Source organism: Nilaparvata lugens, chromosome 4 (assembly GCF_014356525.2).
Source record: "Nilaparvata lugens isolate BPH chromosome 4, ASM1435652v1, whole genome shotgun sequence".
In the NCBI taxonomy this organism is placed as follows: domain Eukaryota; kingdom Metazoa; phylum Arthropoda; class Insecta; order Hemiptera; family Delphacidae; genus Nilaparvata; species Nilaparvata lugens.
In genome coordinates, this window is record NC_052507.1 from 67528601 (window position 1) to 67552942 (window position 24342).

The 24342-nt window shown below is 34.0% G+C and overlaps 1 protein-coding gene across 1 annotated transcript in view; it reads right to left on the reverse strand.

The window, feature by feature from the left end:
* LOC111044527 (neurofibromin) overlaps nucleotides 1-24342 on the reverse strand; it is a 145257-nt gene that overhangs the window by 39509 nt on the left and 81406 nt on the right. The window contains exons 33-42 of the mRNA XM_039427074.1: nucleotides 16869-17108; nucleotides 15132-15312; nucleotides 14474-14657; nucleotides 13993-14137; nucleotides 11797-11958; nucleotides 10208-10466; nucleotides 6368-6506; nucleotides 6025-6127; nucleotides 4728-4851; nucleotides 2360-2493 (exon numbers count right to left, since the gene is read on the reverse strand). Coding sequence (XP_039283008.1) covers nucleotides 2360-2493; nucleotides 4728-4851; nucleotides 6025-6127; nucleotides 6368-6506; nucleotides 10208-10466; nucleotides 11797-11958; nucleotides 13993-14137; nucleotides 14474-14657; nucleotides 15132-15312; nucleotides 16869-17108 — 1671 coding nt within the window. The remainder of the gene's footprint in view (nucleotides 1-2359; nucleotides 2494-4727; nucleotides 4852-6024; nucleotides 6128-6367; nucleotides 6507-10207; nucleotides 10467-11796; nucleotides 11959-13992; nucleotides 14138-14473; nucleotides 14658-15131; nucleotides 15313-16868; nucleotides 17109-24342) is intronic.

Sequence of the window (24342 nt, forward strand, 5' to 3'; positions counted from 1 at the left end):
AGATTTGCAACATGGCAACTCAAAATAGTTGGTGGGTTATATGGGGGATTAGTGCACGAAAAAAAATTAAGTTGGTAACAATGACTGTGGTTAGATTTAGATAAGAATCATTTCAATGGCTACCCTACATTTATGATAAAATCCCAATCTATAAATCCAAAACAAGAATAATGTTCATCTAAATCATAATTAAATAATCATCATTTACGAATTCTCATCATTTAATAATAAATAATAGTTCTTTCCTATTGATAATTATTATTTCAACTGCAAGAAATGAGAAAAGTAGCAAATATACATTATAAAATTCGAATTTTGAGGTTAAATGATTACCATTCGATGTTCATATAAATAAAAATAATAAAAAACATAACAATACTACAATAAAATATATTCTCTGTTGTCTATGTTATTTTTATAAATATTTTTCAGTTTACTTTGAGCATTTTTCTCAGTGATTTGAGCAAAAGTCTAAATTTCTGAATCCTGTTTCAGTAGCTGGATGAAACAAACTTAGGTACGATTCTTCCCGCTAGGTCGCGCGCTTGTCGGTTCAGCCATCTTGTTGGCGTGTATTTTGAATGCGAATTTTTTGCTCTATCTGTATTTTTTCTGATTCTTGAATGAATAAAAATGAGAACTTTGGCTGAGAATTTCAACTTCAATTGGATTATTAATTTTTAAATTAATTAAGGTTGTTATTAATAACAGCATCACACACACAAACATTTGATGGATTTCAGCCATCATTTTACCCATAATCATTTAATCAGCCACTTCTCATAATCAATGGTAACTGTAGGAAAAGTTTAATGTGAAATACGTGAGCAAAGTTCCTCTGCTGCACTCAAGAAGCCATTCCGCCCTCGCCTACGGCTCGGGCGTAAACGTTTCTTTCGGTGCAGCAAACTGTCACTTTGCGCACTAGTTGCACAAATAACTATTGCATCATTATAAAGTGTAATTTTTTAGTTGTTACTGGTTGTTTATTTTATTTTAAAAGCTACTGTAAAACAGCTGTTTTTCGTTCGAAGCCTTTTGCGTAAATATCTTTCTCGTTCGAAGACATATCCGTTCATACATGCTCGACACATTTGTCCTGTCTTTAGTGGCTACCTTTACTATAAATAAGAAATTGCCTATGAGACATAACTTGATCCACTAGTGCCGATAGCAGGTAGAACCAGGCAGAGCATCTCATAAGTATATTTAGCTACATTGATTTTGAAGTAGGATACAAAATAATCAAGCAGGGAGTCAAGTGTGTGTGAATATTCCAAAATGATAAGCTTCATTATATTTTTGTAATTTTTCAAGTAAACAATAGGCTACTCACCGAACTGTATGTACTTATTTTGAAATAATGAGCTGTATTATAATTTTCAAGTGAAAAAAATCTGGTGTGGCGCACTCACATAATTTCCTTGCCGTTATGAAAATCGATCACCTGACGCTAGTGTTCACATCTCAAGTCTACTTAAAAACAAAGATCTGAGTCAGCTGGTGACAGGACAATAACGCTGGGAACATACGAGGTCTGCTATCTCTTCATAGTGAATCATATAATAGAATCAACAGTTGCCAACAGTTTGCAATTGGATAATCACATTTTCTCGAATTTCAAGCTTATTTTCAATTCTAGGTGAAAATGTTACTGAACATCAATTGTACAGATTCTCATGCTCAATCTTTTCCACTCAAAACTTTTTGTTTAAATTGTATCTGAAGCCTGATAAATGGGAATCTAAAATCAAACTTTGCATAGATGAGACGGAGCTCCTGAATTTTTTACAGATATGGGACTTGTGGCAGTTGATAGAGCTTATCAATGACTATTCTAGATATAAATTTGATCAAGATCGTTGGAGCCGTTTCCGAGAAAACCGCGAAAAACCCTGTTTTTGACAACATTTTCGCCATTTTAGCCGCCATCTTGGATTGCATTTGATCGAAATTGTTCGTGTCGGATCCTTATATTGTAAGGACCTCAAGTTCCAAATTTCAAGTCATTCCGTTGATTGGGAGATGAGATATCGTGTACACAGACGCACATACACTCATACACACACACACACACACACACACACACACACACACACACACACACACACACACACACACACAGACCAATACCCAAAAACCACTTTTTTGGACTCAGGGGACCTTGAAACGTATATTATAAATTCAGGAATTGGGGTACCTGATTTTTTTTTCGGAAAGCAATACTTTCCTTACCTATGGTAATAGGGCAAGGAAAGTAAAAATAGCTAGGCTGTTCACCACACTGTGATTACTTATTTTAAAACGATGAGCTACATTATAGTTTTGTGATTTTTCGAGTAAAAAGTAGTATACTGACCGATCTGAGTAGGGGTTGCAGCCTTGTCAGACACATCACCAAAGCTTCCAAAAGCACTATATCATTGAAACTTTCCAGAGCTTTCACGAGTATTCTCAAGATTTGTTTGATATCATGATCGGTTACACTTTTACCTGAAAAAAATACATAAGATTAATATAAAACAAAACTCTAGTAAACCATAAATGATTTTTTTAATTTCATCAACAATAATTTATTATTTTCAATGCATTATCACTCTTGATTTACGTGAATGTGGTGATGATGAGTTAGAAAATCATGTCCTGGGTCAAAATTAGGAGTAATAAAAGAGCAAAACTGAAATATATATTATCAATAATTATCAGCGTGCTGATTTCCAGACTACCAAACTCTTTAACCTAAAATATAACTTATCGTTTTTTAAATTTTACTGTTTATAAAATTTGGGAGTGGGCCAGTTCTGAACTAGGCCATATCTATATTGTAGATATGATAGATAGATGTAGATATGTAGATCTATGATATGTAGTTAATTTGTATATCAAAATTTGTAATTTTATTGTTCTAAATTGTACTGAGCTCTTGAACGTTTAAAATTTCCAAAATAGGTTAATAATAATGATACATCTCATAATATCTCTGAAAATGGAAGATTTTATTAGAAATTGTAGCTAAGCAACTGCTAGATTGTTTCATTGGATGTTTGGGATAATTATTATACAGTGATGCTGTATATATTGGAAATTGCATGAAGAGAAATCAACCCATACATTTTGAGACCAGTAGGGGTTTTCGTGGATGGCAAAGACGTGATAACGGTGAGATAGAAAAATGCTTGGAAAATTGTACCATTGTAAGATTCATTTAGGGCCGGTTTCCGAGCACGGGATCTATAAGTTCTGGACTTATAGAGTCAAGGACTAAAATAAGCTCTCTGGTCTAAATTGACTTTCTGAGTCAAGATTTTATCTTCTAAACTCCGGAGTCTTTCAAGTTCTCGACGTATTTGAGTCCAGGTCTTTAACGCAGTACACATGAGGGAAATTCACAATATTTTGCTGTTGTATTGTTGGCATTATAGCAAAACGGAAACAGCTGATTACAGCAGGACAATTCAAATGAGCATGCTCTCCCAACTATTTTGTGAAAATACGTTTCGATTTCTTTGTAGGCCTATTCAAAGCAAAACCTTTGAAAGGTGAATGAATAAACATTTCATTTTACGTTATGCTATTATTGATCATTGATCCTAACCAGTGATTTCGGAATAAAAATTTCATTAGGCTATTGAGTTTGAAAACGTATTTGTTTTGAAAAAAAACTGGAGTAATAATTTATTATTGATATGTTGAGTATGACATTGATTAATAACATTCAAATTGGAATATAAATTCCATGCAATCCTTGTATTATTTTGCTTGAACATTTTTAGGTTATGTCACAGTCGTAAAATGAGGTTAGTTTTTTACGCATAATTCTGATACAATTTTATTCCAAAATGAACTTCCAAACTATAAATTATGAATTTAGATGGACTAATCCAAATAATTTAGGTATTCCATGACATCTATTTGGCTTTTTATCTACTCCAAAACAATAACTGAATTGTGTTTGCTCAGTTAAGTCTAGAACTTGAATTTAAACCCTACCCCAGTCGAGGGTTTGAAATCACGCTGTTTCAAGTCCTGGACTTGACGATTTTTGATAAATCCTTGACTCGGAAAGAGGCGAGAATCTAATTAAAGTCCTGGACTTATAAGCCCTTCACTCAGAAAGCGAAATTATAAACTCCAGGGTCTAACATGATCTCTAAACTCCAGAGTCTATTTAAGTCCTCAACTAAGTTAACGCTCTGACTCGGAAATCCAATTTTCTGACTCCAGAGTTTAAAGCCAGTTAAAGTCTATAATTTAGCTAAATCCCGAGCTCGGAAACCGGCCCTAAGTGGATAAGGGACTCAGGTTTAAGAGGATTGTAAGTACAAGACTGTTCAAGAAGTCATAAAGAAAATATTTTTCAAGAATACAAAAGAAAGTGAGAAGATATAACTTATGACGAGAAGGTGATAACATGTGAAAAGATAATCACATAATGAGAAATAAGATATGAAGTTGAAGGGTGCAGAATAATAGAGATTGGCAAAGACACTTGGAGATTGAGAAAAACTTCACAATACACTGCAGGACCAAGTAGTAAGTATCCCTTGGATAGGATAAAAAATCTCAGAAATTTCTGCATATAAGCTTAATGTATTCAGATGAAATGAAATGTACCATCTCTAATCTTGCGTAGATCGAATCTTTGTTTAGATAGAATCTAGAATGTTAAAGTAACTACGCGTGAAATATCTAAAGTTGGGGAAGAATTAATGACAAATCGAACTTACAAATACATCCTAGAACTATCAATGCACGTGGTTGGAGGGCGGGGTTGTAGCAGAATGCAAAATTCTTTGCAAGAGCAGTCCATGTCTGCAGCCAATCACAGTCTGGTATATCACGCATGCATGCCTGCAAAAGACAAAACACGTACAAAATTACAACATATTCCTCACTTCAAATTATGAAATGAACATCATTTAGTGTGTCTCATGTGATATTCATGAAATTATCCACAAGAATAGTACAACATTTGTTAAGATTATACCTCAAATTATTGAAACAAAATTATAAACCCTTTTATATTTTATCAATGCATAACATGTTTCGAGTGTTTTGACTCGTGAGAGCCATTTTCAACAACATTGAATAAATAAATAATAGTTAATAAAAAAATAAAAATCTTTTAATACCCTTTATTCAAAAAAAATTAAAAAAATAAAGGGGACTGCAAGATTCTTATTTTGTTTTTATTAATTTGTTAAAAATAACCCATGTGAGTTGAGTGTTTTTATAAGTACTAGTTTATGTTTATGTTTATCTATTGATAATTTAATGATTTATACTTCATTTTATTTACATTTGAAAATGGCAATCTTTCTTCTATGTGATTGTGATCATTTGTAGGTTGAATTTCCTAATTCGATTGACAGCGAAATAAGGAAATACAATTATCATTTGAAAACTTTTTAAAAAACTTTATCACTTGTTGAATATTTGAAAAATTGAAGTGCAGCTGAAACAACTGCTTCCTGACTGCAATAAGTACCATCTCTTTTTCCTTAGAATCGTTTACACAAATATCAATCCTATCAACATATCCTATTACTATGAGTCAAGAATGATATTGTATCCATGAATGTATGAATAAACGAATTATCTTAGTTTAGTTTAGTTTAATTTTCGTCATGTAACACTACATAATCAAGCAAAGCTTGGTAGTATATGACACGTCAAAAAGTATTGAGTACAGTACTCAAAAAAGTAATCATAAAATAAAGAAAAAAAGAAGAAAATCAGAACATACAAAGCAGTTGAAAATATATATGCTAGCAAAAAAATACCTACACGCGCCAATAGTTGAAGCTTTCCTCTACACTGTACGGAGATGCATCGATCAATTTAGCTTTTATTGCATTTTAAACCTTTTTGGGCTCTCAATAAATTTAATTTCAATAGGAAGAGAGTTATAAGCTCTTAATCCGCTATAATGTGGCCCTTTCTCTAAGCTTGCTGTTCTGTGTTGCGGGTACTGAAGATGAACTTAAAATTGAATGAATCATAATTATAAGCGTGATATCTTACCTCCATTATTTCCAGAAGAGCATCTGTTATGAGTTCTAGAGAAGACAATGACAATATTTCCCTATCTGCAGAAATGGCACTGAAATAGCGCTCAGATCCGAGCCTGAAATGGAAAACAGATGGAAAAAGTTTAGCTTCAACATACTGTTCTGATAATTTGGTTTTCGAAACATTTCATAACACAAAATTGTTATTTTAAGAAGAATTTAGACGTTTGCACTGATATAGAATGATGTGAGTTTCCATTTACCATATTTTCCTATTTCAATAGAATGTTTCCTATAAATATAGTCTACTGCTCACTATATTTTATAAATATTTATGATTTGAAGTTGACACTTACAACCGATCATTGGGATGCCGGTAGCTTGATCGGAAAGCGGTGACTGCAGCCGATTTCACTTTGCTGATGCCGAAAAGGTTATAATACTTGGTCAACGAAAATGCATCAAGACTGAGACGCATCACTTGCTTAGTCTCATCTGAAATTCCACACATAAATCGAATTAATGTCATGTGAAATATTCGAATAACGAAAGCATGTATTTGAATGTCACTGTACAAGTTATTTTTCACACATACATCAAATAAATATAATTTTAGTAATGTGAAATATTCGAGAAACGGATACATGACTTTGAATAAAACTTGTATTTCTATTATATTTTTTACTATTGATTTGATTGCTATATTGCTTTGCTTAATTGAATGTGTGCCTTTACATTATATTGCATCTGTATTACTTTCACATTCACTTTTGTATTCTTTCACATTATTGTACTTGTTCTAAAAATTTACTTGATTTATTTATTCAAATAAATAAATTTGACTATAAATTAGCTTAACAGAGCTATCATCGGATGTTACATTTTATTTGGAAAAGCTAGTCATAAAGCAGTGATAGGCTGGTTTAGGGGTTTATTAAAAGTAATGAACGAAAAGTGAAAAAGGAAAGGATGAGAGAGGAAAAAAGAGAAAAAGACAAAAAAAATTGAGAGCGAGCCCACTTCTAAAAAATATAGGTCAAGGAAATGACATTGTATTCAATAGTTTGAGCAGAAATCTTTAGCCTCAAGCCTCGATATAGATGAGAAGTTACTAGGGGTCAAGTTTTTTTATATCTAGTTGCGAGCCCACTTCTAAAAAATATAGGTTAAGGGAATGATTTTGTATTCAAAAGTTTGAGCAGAAATCTTTAGCCTCATGCCACGATATGGATGAAAAGTTACTGTGGGTAATAGTATATTTCGCACCTAGGGCCGAAAATGAGATATTTCCGGCTCGAAATCGGTTTTTAAGTCCGAGGCCGTAGGCCGAGGACTAGAAAAGATTGAGAGCCGGAAATACATTTTTGCCCATGGTGCGAACGCTATTTTTCGCCACACCAAAAAAAAACTTCCCAATATATGAGAAATTAAAAAATAAATAAAATTCAAACAGCCTATTTTGATAGTTTGAATCTTGGTTATGACAACTTTCACTGTCAATTAATTTCAATATTACTAATTAATGATTTACAATAGTGACAATATTTTTATACTATTAATATTTCGAATAATTGTTTGAATTTTTATAGCTCGCGCTTTGCGCCTGGTGCAATATCTCATGGATAGATGGATGAATAGAATTTTCATTACTATTGTGAAATAATGTGATTAAAAAATTAATATAATTGCATATTTCACAGTTTTGTCTCAAAATATATCTAAAAAATTGATTGAAATTTAAATTACGGTAACTAATATAAAAAATAGCTAATAAAAGTCGAAATTCATCGACAAAAAAAATGTCACTGACCGAGGTTCGAACCTAGATCATGTTTGTAATTCACTGAGCTTAGAGCTTTTGAGTACACGCCTTTACACTCTCGGCCATTGCTCCTTTTGAACTGGCCTGTAAGTCAGGTAACGTATGTAGGCTACTATATAGTGTAGCCTATAGCGGCAAACTTTAAGCCGGTTTGCCGGCATTTTCACAACAAAATATTGCTCTGAAAATAGTTAAATCATAGAGAAAACATTCGAAGATTCAATCTTGAGTGGGCCTAATGTTTTCTCTATATGGTTTGATATTGAAGAAAAATTATCTAAAAGTTTTAATAATGAATTACGGAAAAATTACTAGGAATTTTTTAGTCAAGGCTGAGTTTCACCAGTAGGCTTACCTTAAACTTTAGATCTCTGCTGTATTTTCCTATTATTATTGTTGATTGTATTGCATTAAGAAGTGGAATTCGATAATAAAAAAGAAACAATTATTACTCTACCTCACTTTTAAATATCGATACAATTATTGTACTTTGATTTCAAATTCGATTCTTCACTTTTAAAGACTTGCGATACGTACCTTTCTGACAATGGACAATGTAGCCAACATTATATTGTTGAGGCTATGGATATATCATCGTATTCTATTGTTTGATATCAAAAACACAATAATAATATTAAATTATGAAACAGTAATTTATAAAATATATTATTATAGACATAATACCGCGATTCACGATACATAATTATATAGATTATTACAGTCATTATGAGATTATCTCTCCATGATTTTTGTGAGATCGGACACGATCAGCTGTTATTCAAGGTCATTTTACAGCCCTAGGGCTGTAAAGTTTTACCGGCCTGGTCGGAAAACAATCACTTTCGGCCTCCATATGACGCACGTAAACCAGCTCATTACATCCAAGTGTGGCGAAAAGTTTTTTTTATATCTTTATTTGCCAAAATACAAAAATACAAAATACAAAATCACTTGAAATACTTCAAATCATTAATACAAAATCTAGTTTCATTTTTCTACTAATTTCAGAGCTGGTTTCCGAGCTCGGGATTTAGCTAAGTTCTAGACTTTAAAAAGCTAGTCAGAAAATTGGCTTTCCGAAACGGGGCGTAGTCGTAGTCATAGTCAAAGTCACGTTAAAATTAAATTTTGAAAAACTAGAAAATTGAACTATTTTGATTGAATTGATTCCGTGACTAGTACATAATATAATTTATTATGTAGATTATGTGAAGTATCCGTAACTAGTAGATAATATAATTTTTCTACAACTGCGCGTAAAAAAAGAATTTACATACTCAATTCTCCTCGTAAAACAGCTTATTTCTGAGGAGAATCTACTTTTTCGCTCGCTAACCATCCGCGCATGCGCAGTAAATTTTCTTTACGCTCGCAAATCATTTGCGCATGCGCAGAAGAGTTTCTTCACGCTCGCCAATCAGCTGATGGTAAACAGCTCGCCAAAAGGCCAGATCTTAACCTAAAAAGTCGGTAATTGTAACTCCGCCGATATAAGTAATTTAACAGGTTTGGGCAGTTGTAGAAAAAATTTTGTATGTAATTCGCGCGTAATGCTTCTTTATCGCTCTTGCAAAATTATTACGCTCCGCTTCGCGTCGCGTTATAACTGTTTTGCGCGAGCGATAAAGTCGCGCATTACGCTCTTAATACATAAATAGCTATTATGATGTAGATTATGTGAAGTATGAAATATGATGAGATGATCTAAAATTCATAGTTATGGCGGGATTCGAACCCTCCTTAACAGTATCAAAGTGTGATAACACATATTATCTGAATAGGCCACCGCAGACCGCACTGATACAACAGCTCTAAGGGCCGGTTTCCGAGCTTGGGATTTGGCCAAGTTCTAGACTTTAAACAGCTGGAGCCAGAAAATTGGCTTTCAGAAACGGGGCGTAGTCGTGGTCATAGTCGAAGTCACGTTAAAATTAAATTTCGAAAAACTAGAAATTTGAACACAAAATGAGATGGAGTAAAGTTTCAGTAGTTATTTTGAATTATTTAGGAATGTTTAATTTCGTCAAGGAAAAGCGTTTCCAATTATAGAGATGAGAAAATAAAGTTTTGCTTTTTTTGCAACTACTTACTGCGACTACGCTCAATTTTAGAAAGCCAATTTTCTGAATCCAGCTGTTTAAATTCTAGAACTTACCTAAATCCCGAGCTCGGAAACCGGCCCTGTCTTTGAGAGAGTGGTCCGGAATAAGGTTTATTATTTTAGTAGATCAACTGCCTCCTTAAACATTCAATATTGATGTGATATGTAACATATATATGTTAGCAGTGGGCAATAAAGGGGTGGGCAATTATTGTTTATTGTGCCTTGAACAATAATTATTGACAATTGAGTTTGTGGCGAAATGACACTCACTTTCAAAGGACGGTTTGGTGCAGGTACAGAGCGAGTGGATGACGTTGATGGCGAGTCCATGCGTGGAGGCGCGCATGCTCAGTGAGCCGGAGCAGACGAGGAAGGTGACCGCGTGGAAGAGGTAGGGCAGATGACGCACCACATCCAGGCAGTTGTTGAACGACAACATGAGCAGGTAGCGGGCCAGGATGGCGATGTCATCCCACAACACGTGTTGCTCCAGCAGGGGCGTCGGCGACGCTCCTGTCTTGTCCAGCACCTGGCAAACCACAACAAACAACAATACCTATTTATTCAGAATTATTCGATCATTCAGACAATTTCCACAGGCTGAAGCCCAAATCGGTTCCAATTCTAATTTATACAACAGTCCAAATGTTCTAGATTATAATAACACTTTCACTTTAGTGAATATTAGTAGAATAGAATAAAGTATATTCAGATTCAGATTCCTTTATTCATGTGCTTAACAAAACAAAATTCAACTTACGTTCTAGCGTTATGAATGAATACCAGTAGCAGTAAAATAGCATGGTGAATCATATTAAACTAGAGAGATCTACAATAATATTGAGCTAGAAAAATTATGAAATATGCGAAAGTTAAGGTACTACTGTAATGTTTTCACATGAAACAGTGAAGTTTGGACCTAAGAAGTCCATTCTCAGAAAGGGTATCGAGGTTACCTTTCCCTTCACCACTCAACCGTAGATGAAGAATGTTGAAAATTCAAACGATATATTACCTATGTCTAAGCGTGAAAAATTAAGACTAAAAATATCAATAAGTAAAAACCAAATCATAGAAATGATAAATCGTTCAGAGTTAAATCAATTAACAGAAAAGAGTATATTAATAATAAAATAATAATAGATTAATAGATAAAATAATAATAGATTAGAGAAGAATAAAGTAGAGTAGAGTAGAATAGAATAGAGTAGAGTGGAGTAGAATAGCATAGCTTAGCTTAGAATAAAATAGAATAGAATGCAATACAATACTTGAATAGAATATAATCGAATAATGAATAGCTTTCATTTCCTTCAAATACAATAGAGCAATCACATTATTAAGTGTACATAATATTTAAAATAATACACCATATTAAATTTACTGCAGATATAGAGAAAATCTATTTTTTTGTAAATTAACCTTCTTAACTATGGGGAAACCCATGTACTAGAGCTGCAAATAGTAGAAGTAATAAATGTTGGGTGGGGAATAGAACAGAATAGAATAGAATGAACCAGAATAGAATAAAATAGAATAGAATGCAATACAATACTTGAATAGAATATAATCGAATAATGAATAGCTTTTCTTTTATATGTTTGATTTGATTTGAATAAAATATACTAAAAAAAGAAAATTATCTGCAATTTTGAAGCGACAGAAAAGTAGATTCGACATCCACGACATTCAATTCAAATAGAATCACCAATGGATTATCCTTGTAAAAGAAATATTAATCTGTTGCCATATGCCTCACTCTGTATATCAGATTAGGTGAGGAAACCTTACAAACAAAAAGGCAAATATTTCAAATTAGTTTAGAAGGTATATTGTTAGATTTGATGAAGTAAACTTACCCTACACAATCTACCAATTATTTTTTTGGCAACCAGTTGAACATTGGCGGATGCCAAAGCAACAGCCGTGTCGGCCATTATCTCAACAACTTGCGAACCGACACCGCCTTCTGTCGATCTCTTGATGAAGCAATCCAACACCATATCGATCAACTCAGGAACCTACAACAAATCACATACGATTTCACAATACTCTTCATATTGTCTTTAAAACATACAAAATAATGTGGAAACAACTCATAAACCTACAAGAGATCGCAGAATTTCACATTGCATTTCATATTGCCTTCAAAACAAAAGAAATACTGTGAAAACAACTTATAAACCTACAAGAAATCACAAAATTCCACATTGCATTTCATATTGTCTTTATAACAAACGCTGGGAACTATACTCAACTTTGGTAGTAGAAGATATTTACTTGACATTAATAAAGCCTGCCCATCTTGCAACACTCAGAATGAGTCTTTGAGCCATTTTCTATTGAGCTGTGGAGTATATCAGGATGTAAGAGAACGGTACATTGCGACGTATGTATATAATACTGTGGACGATAGAGATAAGATTATAGTTTTACTTTCAAATCTCTCAAGGCAAAAATATTAGATATTTATTCATACACTGTGGAATCAATAAATAGAAGAGGATATGCTGTGGTGTGCAATGATGAATTTGCAATGTGCCATTTTTAGTGTACAAGTAGTATCGTTATCTGATGATGCTATTGATCCTGGATCATTTATTCTGTTTGTTATACCTAGTCTTTATTGTGTTGATGTTGCAAATTGTGCTTCTGTGATTATCAATTTTTCTTTCTAGTCAGCTCTGTTTTTTGTAATTTATGTACTTGTTATTGATGTTCGTGTGCAACTCTTTGTATAGGTTATGGCCCTTATGACTAATAAAGATTTCTTCTTCTTCTTCTTCTTTATAACAAACGCTGTGGCTTGGTGCAAGATCTACCTATGTCAAAATATCAACTTTCTCACAAATCAGCTTGAAAGTTCACCTGGTATTTTCGAACTACGGCATTTCGATACGGAATTGCGAGTGCTAGAAGTGCAGAAGTCGACATTAGTAGTTTTGGCACGGAATATGAATGACAATCTAAAAACATAAGTCCTAATTGGTAGTTTTCGCACACTGAGAGTGTAACTAAATCATGACATTGGTAGTATACATTCTATAACTTTTTAATGCTTTTAGATAGGACATTGGCACTTCTGGAACTGAAAATAATCGATATTAGTGATGTATTAGTGTATTAAACTCATTTTTGAAAAAAATGACATTGGTAGTTTTTGCACCAGGCTACAGTGTAAGACCAAATCAGGAACCTGCAACAAATCACATACAATTTCACAATACTCTTCATATTGTCTTCAAAACATACGAAATACTGTGTACACGATCTTCTCTTACAATATTTCTGGCGTATCTACCGCGGTGTTGTCTTTGTTATTCATTCAAATGAGGCTACTTTTTATGAATTGATAGTACTTTATTATTTTAGTCCAGAGTGTGAAATAAGACTTGAGTTATTCATTCAAATTAGGAATTATTATTGTAGTCCAGAGTAAAGTAAGACTTCAAATAGTTGGTGGAGGAATACTAGATTCTACGAAGAATTAAATGAGTGGTCACTCATTTGTGCATTCACTTACGACAGCTCCTCAATATATTATGAATCTCCACAGAAACTCACTTTTAGAATGGATAATTGATATTGTTAATATAAAATTATTCAATACAATCGATCCCCATATTCCAATTCAGTCAATGCTTTTTGTATCATCCTTTAAAAGTTCGGAAAAAAATCTACTGTGGCCCTCCAGTATACTCTGAAATTGAAGAAAGTGTGATCTTTTCAATCTAAAGGTGCGTGCAGACTTATGAGCCACGAACACGTTTATTTCACTTTTCGTCGGTTGATGCTGTGCTTATTATATCCGTATCGAACTGTTTCTGTACAAATACATAAATAATAAGCATAGCATCAACTGATGAAAAGTGAAATGCGTGTGTTCATGGCGCATCAGTCTGTACGCAACTCCATGTTTCACTTTTGGACACACGTATCAATTTTAACCTAATACAATCATAATTATAATTAAAATAAGTAACCATGGTACTAGTTGAAGTTGAAATATGATAACTCAAAGATGAGAATGAGTTATGATATGGAAAATAATTTACCTGACCAATGGAACCCCATATTTTAGCTTGAATGGATGGATACATCTCAACCTCTTCAACCGTCAGAGTGATCAGTTTTTCTAGAATTTGGCCAACTTTCTCAGCTTTTTGTTGCCGTTTATTGTCATCCGATGGCTTACAAAACCTGTAGAAAACACAGAAGCAATCATAGCTTCAATTCTTCTTGAGAAAATCAAGGTACCTAATAATAATATTATCTAGTGACCTGGCTGGCTCAGGTCTGGTGTCAGAGTTTTCAGGTGGCACCTGATCAATTTCAGGGCCTCTAACATGACCTAACAACTGTTTTTTAAGTTCTCATCAAGTAAAAAATTAACGAAAATATTTGTTACTTGAGAGTATACAATCCACTCAAATAGAATGTCTTTGTTAATCAGTTCAATAAAGAAACACAACAGTGAACAATCTTGATTTTCACATTAGAAAGTCAAAGGATTAATATAAGATTTGAAGTACTCACTTGACTAAGTTGGGAAGCCAGGGAGTCATATATTCCAAGCATAAATGCTTCAATTCAATTGTTGACATACGAAAACCTCCAATACATTCTTCCAAGAATTCCAAGGTCAGATGAGGCTCGTTAGTAGCGAGTTTCTCACTCACAGACTTGATGAAAATTGTGTTATTGGACGGTATACACAATCCTGTGGAGAAGATGAATATTATAAGATTTTTTTAGAGTGAGCGTGTAGGCGTGATAAGATTTGATTCTACTCAAGTCAGTCAAAGGTTTATGAATATTGAAAAATTTACACAATCTTATAAAAATGTTATTATATTTTAGGTAGAGAATGTACTCGGCTATCAATATATTTTTGCATTATAGGCCTAATAAGTATTCAGAGATCACAGAATCACAGAAGTTAGAGGCCATTGAATCTAGAGACTAGAGTATTTAAGACATTGAATATAGAGAAACTACACCTCGAGTTTATATCGAGTTAACTAATTATTAAACAAATAGGAACAAGTTATCAAAATATTCACTGAAAAATAGCAGGATTAGTGAAAATTGACTCAACTATACCGAGAGATAAATGATGCATCTGTTATTTAATAAAGATGTACCTCTAACACAGAGGCACATAGACTCTAAACTTGAAGACTTCATAACTAACCAGATGTTTCGAGCAGTTGTCCTTCGATTCGGAGATCGAAGAATTGTGTCAAAGCGCAGAGCTGATTATAAGCAGCTGTCCTCAAATTTGGGTCGGAGGACCCAAGGTTCAGTAGCGCCATGTTGAGCAAAGTTCCAGGTACGTCCTTGGGTCGAATCTTTTTGTGCACAGTCACTGATTCCTTGAAGAAAACAGAAAATAGTCAATATTTCAATATATGGTGATTCACAGATTAATTTCATTCCATATAGGAATGGTTCCTTGAAGATAGCACATAAGTAATCAATTATCATTTCAAAAGTATGTGGTAAATGAAAGATGAAATGTATTTCAAACAAATACAATTAATATCATTTTCACACAAATAGAGCTTTGTTTGGTTATCAATTATTCAAAACAATATGAGAAAACAAATTTCTCATTCTTTGGTCTGTTCCAATACTGTATTTTCTCATTTTACCTTTTTAAATTCATTCTTTTTAATTGAATCACAAGCATTGGAATGAAAAAGCAGACGCTAGCTCAAAATTTCTATCCATAGATTTATTTTTAAAAATTCCAAGAAGTGGGGTTATTTTCAGTATTACACCAAAGAATTTCACTTGAAAAACTACGGATATACTCTATTATAATATAGGCATACTTATCATAATTTTCAATTTCAACAAGTTTATAAAAAATACAAAAATAACTCAAAAGCTCATAGTATGACAATGCAAATTTTTTTTATCTCCTTCAAGGTTATTATTTCTTGAATTTTTTTGGGTTACAGACATGTATACAACTAAGCATGATCAACATGACTTTTCGTGTATCAGTGGATCTAGAATTCAAATTACATACATTATTCTACAAAAAAATCGTAAGATATGCAAGCACCAATACATAATATACCTACACAATGACTTTAATCACTTTATCTGCTTGAAAACATAACAATTTGTACAAATCGATAATCATAAATTGCAGAACAAATCCACACAATAATTTACACAATTTGAAAAAAGTTTTATTCTTGTTAGGTCCACAGATTAGATTTAGATTTGTACATGAGAAACTTCAATTCTATGTAAAAACATAATGAATATGGATGTGACAAAAATATAACTGTGTTTTTTCAATTATGGAGAGATTCCACAATATCAATTCCTATTCAAAAAATGTAAACAAACTCGTTTAAAATTTCCCCATTATGACTCAATTCTCTGAAACTTTTATGAGATTTCAAGAATATATATTTATTCATTCATTGTACAAAATACTACAATCATAATATAATTATGACATTGGAGAAAAAACTAGGCTGAGCCTGTACTATTTCTCTCCAAAAAGTTTGATAAATATAATAAATAATTTTGTTAATGATATCCAAAGGTTGAGGTTATTTATTTATTAGGTTAGCACAAACAATACAATGATCGAAAAACAAAAAACAGGCTATTGCCCAAAACTTTTTCAATTTCCTAATTTAGTTTCAAATTGTCCAATTATTATACATAGGTTATTATGTCCATTTCAATTTTCTACACCAAATCACAATCTGAGAATATAGATTAGAATGAAACAAACAATCTAAATTTTGGATAGATTGATAGTAAAACTTTCGTAAAAACATGAAACAAACTTTAAATTCACAAAATTCACTAATTGTTATGATATCACACACTGCTTCTTCACTTGATATTTGGTCCAGGAATAATGATTTAAAGATTTTTAATTTATGTTTTAGTTACTTACTGGTTGAGATAGTTCCCATCGATTTCGTATGTGAATGATAGCTTGGACAATACAGTCACAGTCGTTGTGAATGAATGAGAGAGGCCCGGATTCGTTGGCTATAGTCAAAGTGAATTGGTTGTCGTCAACTAGGCAAACTTCTTCGATTTCCGATGCATAGTAGATGTCGTTGAGCAGCACAGAATGTGAAAGCACTTTGGTTTTTTCCGATGAGGTGATTTGCATAGCTGTAGGTCCAACCTGGAAAGGGGAGAATAGAAAAATTTGAAACCAGAAAAACACTGCAACATCGAAAGTAGAGGTTACAGTTGTTGGAGTAGGCTATTGAACATTTATAATAATAGAGAAGTCTAAATCGGAATAGGAATAAAATATTTCATTTATTACTTGCACGTATCCCGTGCTTTACACTGGGTAAAGTTTTGTGTTACATAATGCAGTCTCCTCATGTCCAGGAAACATAAAAAATAGAATAATTATTTATTATTCTGTCAAAATAATAAATAAGATACAAGATAATAAAAAATAATAAAATGAATAAATAATAGAAATAAGATAATAAATAAAGGACGACGACCGAGAGGAAGACCACGACGGAAATAGTGGAGTTAAGTGGAGGCCGATATGGAGAGAATTGGAGCAACCGAGGAGAACGCGGAGAATCGAGAGAGGTGGAGGGGCTTTGTTGGTGCGGCTAAATATCTACTTAGATATGTATGGCCATGGCAGTAAGTATTTTGTCAAAATTACGTGGATAATCTTCATTACAGTTGAAAATTTTTAACAAAAGAAAAAGTTTGATTGGTCTCTAACCCACAAACTCTCATTCATGAGTAACGCGTGCTAACAATAGCGCTATGGATTCACTTTAAGAAAGCACTGTTTGGTTGGGCTTTTATCGTTGAGAAAAATTGAATCATCAATTCATTAAATTTGTTTTAATTATTGAATGGACTTGATTGATTCATAAGAATTAAAATATAGCCTACCTATAAGTATCCTCGATAAATTCAGAATCATGATGTAAAATTACAAGTTAATCAGTTCATTAGTTCATAAGAGATAATGCGTCAATCCCTAATTTTCTATCACGTACCTACATGTGTAAGGCTTTTTTATTAAAAGGCTTTTTTTTGACGTGACTCACACAATACAAAGGGCCGGTTTCCGAGCTCGGAATTTAGCCAAGTTCTAGACTTTAAACAGCTGGAGTCAGAAAATTGGCTTTCCGAAACGGGGCGTGGCATAGCCACCTCTAATACAAGGCCCTGGCCTACGATATTGCAACGTCGCATTGAAGGCCTAGAATCTAAACATGATTGGTGAGAAAGATTTTTAAAAATCCAGCTGATCTTTTTCACCAATCATGTATTAGATTCCAGACCTACACTGCGACGTTGTAATATTGTAGACCAGGACCTTGAGAGGTAGCTATGGGCGTAGTCGTAGTCATAGTCAGTCACGTTTTAATTAAATTTCGAAAAAATAGAAAATTGAACACAAAATAAAGAGAAAATAGTGAAAAGTTTTCAGCCATTTTGAATTATTTAGGAATGTTTCATTTCGTCAAGGAAAAACGTTTCCAATTATAGAAATGAGAAAATGAAGATTTATTTTGCTGCAACTATTTACTGCGACTACGCCCCGTTTTGGAAAGTCAATTTTCTGACTCCAGCTGTTTGAAGTCTAGAGCTGCGTACACATACTCGTGCTTCCAACCCGCACCGAGCACGCTCCTCCCCTCGTACCGCCCACGTACCACCATCGCACAGCAATCGCTCCGCCTCCGCTCTCTACTCGCACCGATCATGAACGTTACGGAAGATGGTAGATGTTCTCGCGTTCCCCGGTCGAACCATTGTTGCTCGCCGGTCGATCATCAATCGCTCTGCTGGAGTGACGTTCAGTCTTGGAGCGGAACGAAAGTCTGTACGCACCTTAAAACTTACCTAAATCCCGAACTCGGAAACCGGGCCAAAAAGTTTCAATTAAATATTTAAGCAATTTTCCCCCTTTTTAGTTGTGAAAGAAGGAAACCCATAGTGAGAAATATTTCATATTTATTTATTTTCATGAAAAGTGAGTGATACATACTATATCGGCAATTGTAATAATTTAAAAAATGATGAATTAGCAACACATAAAGCTGTGTACAGATATACGCAACGCGAACATGAGCAATTCACTTTTAATCAGCTGACTATATCTGTATTTTTACAGAAACGGTAAGATACAGTTATAAAAATCTTGGCATCAGCTGATTAAAAGTGAATTGCTTATGTTCGCGGCGTGTGAATCTGTACGTACCCAAAGACCTTAAAGAGATAAGGTCTCTTTGGTCTTTAAGGTCTCTTTGCATCTTTAAGGTCTTTGTACGCACCTTTATATAAAAAAGCATATATTAAGCTTATACATGTTATTTAGTAATTACATTACTAATAGAAATCTTTCTTGATTGGTCAATCATTGTAAAATCTGACAAAGCATTTATTGGAACGGTTCCACTTGTTACTAGTTCCGCTACTACGTAGACATCATGTCGTCATTGTGCGTCTGCGCTGACCAGTGACGTCACAGTCAAGGTTCACGTTGCTACTCTAGTCAGCTGGTTTTCTATACTTCTATTCGTATTTTTTCGTCGGATTGTTTGCCGTTGCAATTTTAATATTTGTGCTTTCGATTTTTTTAGAATTTAATCTTGTCTTTAGGCATCTTACCTTTTAGATATTTGTTACTTTTTCACCATTCGGTTGCGAGCGCTTTGCCTACGTTTCTAACACATCTGGCATCTTGCCTCTTTTCATTGTAGCTTGCAGCGTCTCTTTGTCTTTTCATGGAGGTCATCGGGTATGCATCTCGCGCCCGGTCTAAACTTTTCATCTGAATTCATCGGACCTACAGAACTTTTTTAAAGTGTGAATTATTCTTCAAATTAATTCGTTTGTTCTATTCTTCAATTGTGATTAAATTATTCATCGATTGCTTGCATATTGCTTTTTCTACAATTGGCTTCACCTCGTGAAACTCAAACTTTCAAGTGCATCATCTCTACCGTTTGGAAATCAATCCAAAAACTCCACAACTTGAAGATCGGATTATTCGTTTGGAATTCTACTTGCTCCAGCCTACATTTCCATTGGGGGATTCGCCTGCTGTAGTGGACGTTTCCATGCTTGTCATCGCATGGCCAGATCACTTCATCGCTTGCTGATGTCCTGTTCCTGTTGGTATTGCGGAGTCATTGCCTGTCTGCCTGGCCGCATCTTCTCTTTTTTATATTTCTCTACATTATTTCACATGTTGTAATTTTCCCAAGATATTTGACTAATTGTTTTTGTATGCGGCCATCTGCCTATCATTATTTAAAGATTCAAGGACTTGAAGACTTAAGACATTTAACTTAATCTACACAATTGTTCTTGTATGTGGCCATCTGCCTATTATTATTTTATTGATCCCAAAATATTTGACACAATTGTTCTTGTATGTGGCCATCTGCCTATTATTATTTTATTGATCTTAAAATATTTGACACAATTGTTCTTGTATGTGGCCATCTGCCTATTATTATTTTATTGATCCCAAAATATTTGACACAATTGTTTTTGTATGTGGCCATCTGCCTATTATTATCTTATTATTATTAAATCTTATCTTGTTGATTTATTTAGTCTTTTATTGGCGTACTTACCACACTTCAAGCTATCAGTATTTTTATGCACAGAATTCAAAGATTTATTTGTAGGTATTTATAACAACTATCATCCACAGTCCACTGCCCTGCCCTTGGATTCTGTCAATCATTCATAATCATTAATAATAATAATAAATGAAGCCTTTATTGGTTCCCAACACTGTACAACGAAAATGAATTGAAATCAAAAAATACAACTTCGCTAAGATGATTACAAAATCGATCCAACTAAATAAAATAGAATCTTTTAATATGTACAATATCCAATATAAATTAATATGTTTATATTTTCTGTTAATTGTTCGTTTTTGGAAACCAGGTCCTCTATATATAGGCCTCTCCCAGGGTCCTCCACCTATCTCTATATTTCGCGCGCATTGTCCATTCATCACCTGCCACCTTCACAATGTCATCCTCCTACCGAAGTCGTTGCCTTCCAATTTTCCTTTTCCTCCAGCTTGGCTTCCACACGGTTAGAGTCTTCGTCCATCTGCCATCTTCCAATCTAGCAATATGTCCGGCCCACTTCCACTTTAGGTTCTTAACTGTCCTCAGCAAATCTTCCGCTTTTGTTTTTTTCTTTTAGGGATTTGTTTTTAATTCTATCCAATCTTCTGATGTTTAGTACACTCCTCTCCATTGCCATTTGAGTTCATGCTATTTTTCTTAATACTCCTTTCTTCAAAGTCCAGGTTTGGCATCCATAAACAAGCGCGGGAAAGAGACAGGATTTCAATATTTTTATCTTCTTCCCAATATTGATCTCTTTATTCTTGAGTATACATTTTAATGACCAGAACTTACTCCATGCAATACCACACCTACGTTTCACTTCTTTATCCGTTCTGTCTGTAAACGTAATCAGTTGACCCAGGTAAATAATCTCTCCTGACCAATTCAATAAACAGCCATCCAATGCTATGTCTACTCTTTCCCTATTAGTCATAAGATGGGTTTTCCCTGGATTTATGATAGGGCCAGCTTTCTCACTTTCTGCTGCCAGACTGCGTATCATATATTTCAGTTCCAATGGGGATTTCGCAATCAGAACAATGTCGTCAGCGAAACGTGAGTGGCTCAGATACTCTCCTTGGATACGTAAACCATACCTATCCCATTTTAGATTCTCGAAATTTTTTTGTAAAGCGGCATTGAAGAGAGACTGAGATAGCGGGTCACCCTGCCTTACCCCTTTCTGCACGCTGAAGACTTCTCCCAGTGGATCTGATACTACTCGTGCTGTACTATTGCAATATACGTCCTTAATCAAATTCAAGAAGGCTGCTGGAATCATTTCAAGAGACGCGAATAGGAATGAATGTTTTAAACTATCAAAAGCCTTTTTGTAATCAATAAAGGCTAAGTAAACTCCTATATTGAATTCTTCACACTTTTCTAATAGCTGACTGACTGCTTGAAGATGGTCGACTGTTGAGAACCCACTTCGAAATCCCGCCTGTTCGACCGGCTGGCTTTCATTCATGATTGGTTGTAAACGATATTGCAGAATTTTCATGAAGAATTTTCCAAATCAAGAAGATATACTTATAGGCCGAAAATTATTGATATCATACTGATCACCCTTTTTGAACAACAAGACTATATCTGATGTTTTCCACTGCAATGGTACTGACCGCTCATTGATTATTCTATTAAACAACCTGAGTACAGTCTCTGAAGAGATAGAGCACACCTTTTTCAGCATCTCGTTTGTTATCCTATCGTTTCCTGCCATAGTGGTACTCTTCAAAGGCTTTACCACTGCCTTGAGGTCGCTGTCTTGAATTAGTCGTACATCTCCCCGCTCAACAGCCAGATCAAATACAGCATCAGCGCCCTCAGACATGCCCCCCCCCCCCCCCGATATAGATTTCTGAAGAAATCCGTAACATTTTTACTTATACCCTTCCTATCTCTCACTATTTTGCCGTGTCTATCCTTCACTCCAACTTTCCATTCTCTGCCATCAAATAACTGTCTTCTTAATTTTTTCAATGATCCGTTATTGTCTAGTACCTTTTTTATCAGTCTGTCTTCAAATATCATAATATCCTTCCTAATACTGTATCTTGTTAATTTACAAAGCATATTAAACTCAATTTTTTCTTGGATACTTTTGTTCTTACCACAAGAAGATACCCACTTGCCTGTTGAAGTCACCAAGAATCAATAAAGTGCATACTTTTGCATTCTTTCTCTTTTTCATTCTTTCCGTTTTTAAAATCAATTCTCTTGTTTCATTAGATATTTTCCTCACTTTTATATTGATTTCAGGTACAAAAAAGTTTTTAATGATAGTTTCCAATCTATTGTAGCTTTCTTGCAGACCTTCATCAATTCTGATCTTCAGACCTTCATCGTTCACACCAATTCTGTAATTCTATTTCAAACTGTCTTTGTTCATTTGCTTTGAAAATATTTCTCCCTATTTATTGTTCATTCCTCGGTCTCCTATTGAAGCATTCTTTTGCCAACTCGATGGTTATAAGTCTGTGATCCGTAACGAAATTCAGACTCCCTGTAATCTCGAACTGTTTTACAATTCCCTTGTGTCCCGACAGCACATAATCAATTTCATTTTTATACAATTGATTGGGTGAAATCCAAGTCCATTTCCTACCGGCTCGCTTCTTAAAAAATGTATTGACTATTCTTAATCCTTGTTCTTGACAGAAATCCACCAGCCTTTGTCCTGCCTCGTTCCTTGTCCCATAGCCATATTCACCAACTATAAATCTCTCTCCTTCCTCTTGTTTTCCCACTTGGCTGTTGAAGTCACCAAGAATCAATAATATATTCTTCCAATTTCTTCTTTCCTCGTTTATAGCTGCAGTAAGTGAACTGTAGAAAGACTCGATCTCTGCTTCCTCGGCCATTGACGTAGTTGCATACACTTGGTAAATGTATAGTATATTTTCCTTCAAACAATTTTTTCCACAATTTTCATCTTCAAATCCTTCCTAACAAGAAATCCAACACCTTTATGCCCTACAGTTTCTCCAAAGTGGTAGAAGATGAACCCACTGCTTCTTTCAATCATTTTTCGGAGTGTCTTCTTACTTCCGCGATACCCAAAATATCATAAATAAATAATAAATAAATCTTTATTCTATGACAAGTACATTACAGAATAACAATAATCAAATATTAAATTCAACAAAAATGCTTAGTGTACAGTCAAATAATACAATACTGTTTGCTAAAGAGTGAACTTTGTCTGCAAACAGGAGCATATCTCACAATTGAAAATAAAATAGGGAATTCGCTTAGCGTACACACATGAGATATTATAAACTGAAAATAATTGGAATAAAATAATAATGACAATGAACATGAATGATACCAAATAGTAAATATAATAAATAATTAAAACCACACACACACACACACACTCATACAACATGGAGCTGATTTTGTTAAATCATAGCTTACACCTTCCAATGGTGTATCAAAAAAAAAGAAGAACGAGTGAATAAAGTTCAGATTAAAATTCCAAAAAGATCCTCAATCTCTCCCGGTGAACGATTCATCAACCACAATCTTAATCTAGATTTAAAAGAAGCAATACTAGCTACATTTTTGACTTCAGTGGGAAGACAGTTGAAAAATTTCGGGCCCAAAAAAACGAAGCTCTTCTGAAACAAAGTACAATGAGAACGAGGCAATGTTATGAACCCCCTCTCAGCATTCCTAGTGTAATAGGGTAGGCCTACATCAGGTCCATGGTTACCACTTTTCTTATAAAATAGTGCCAGAACCTTGAAGACATACAGATATCTC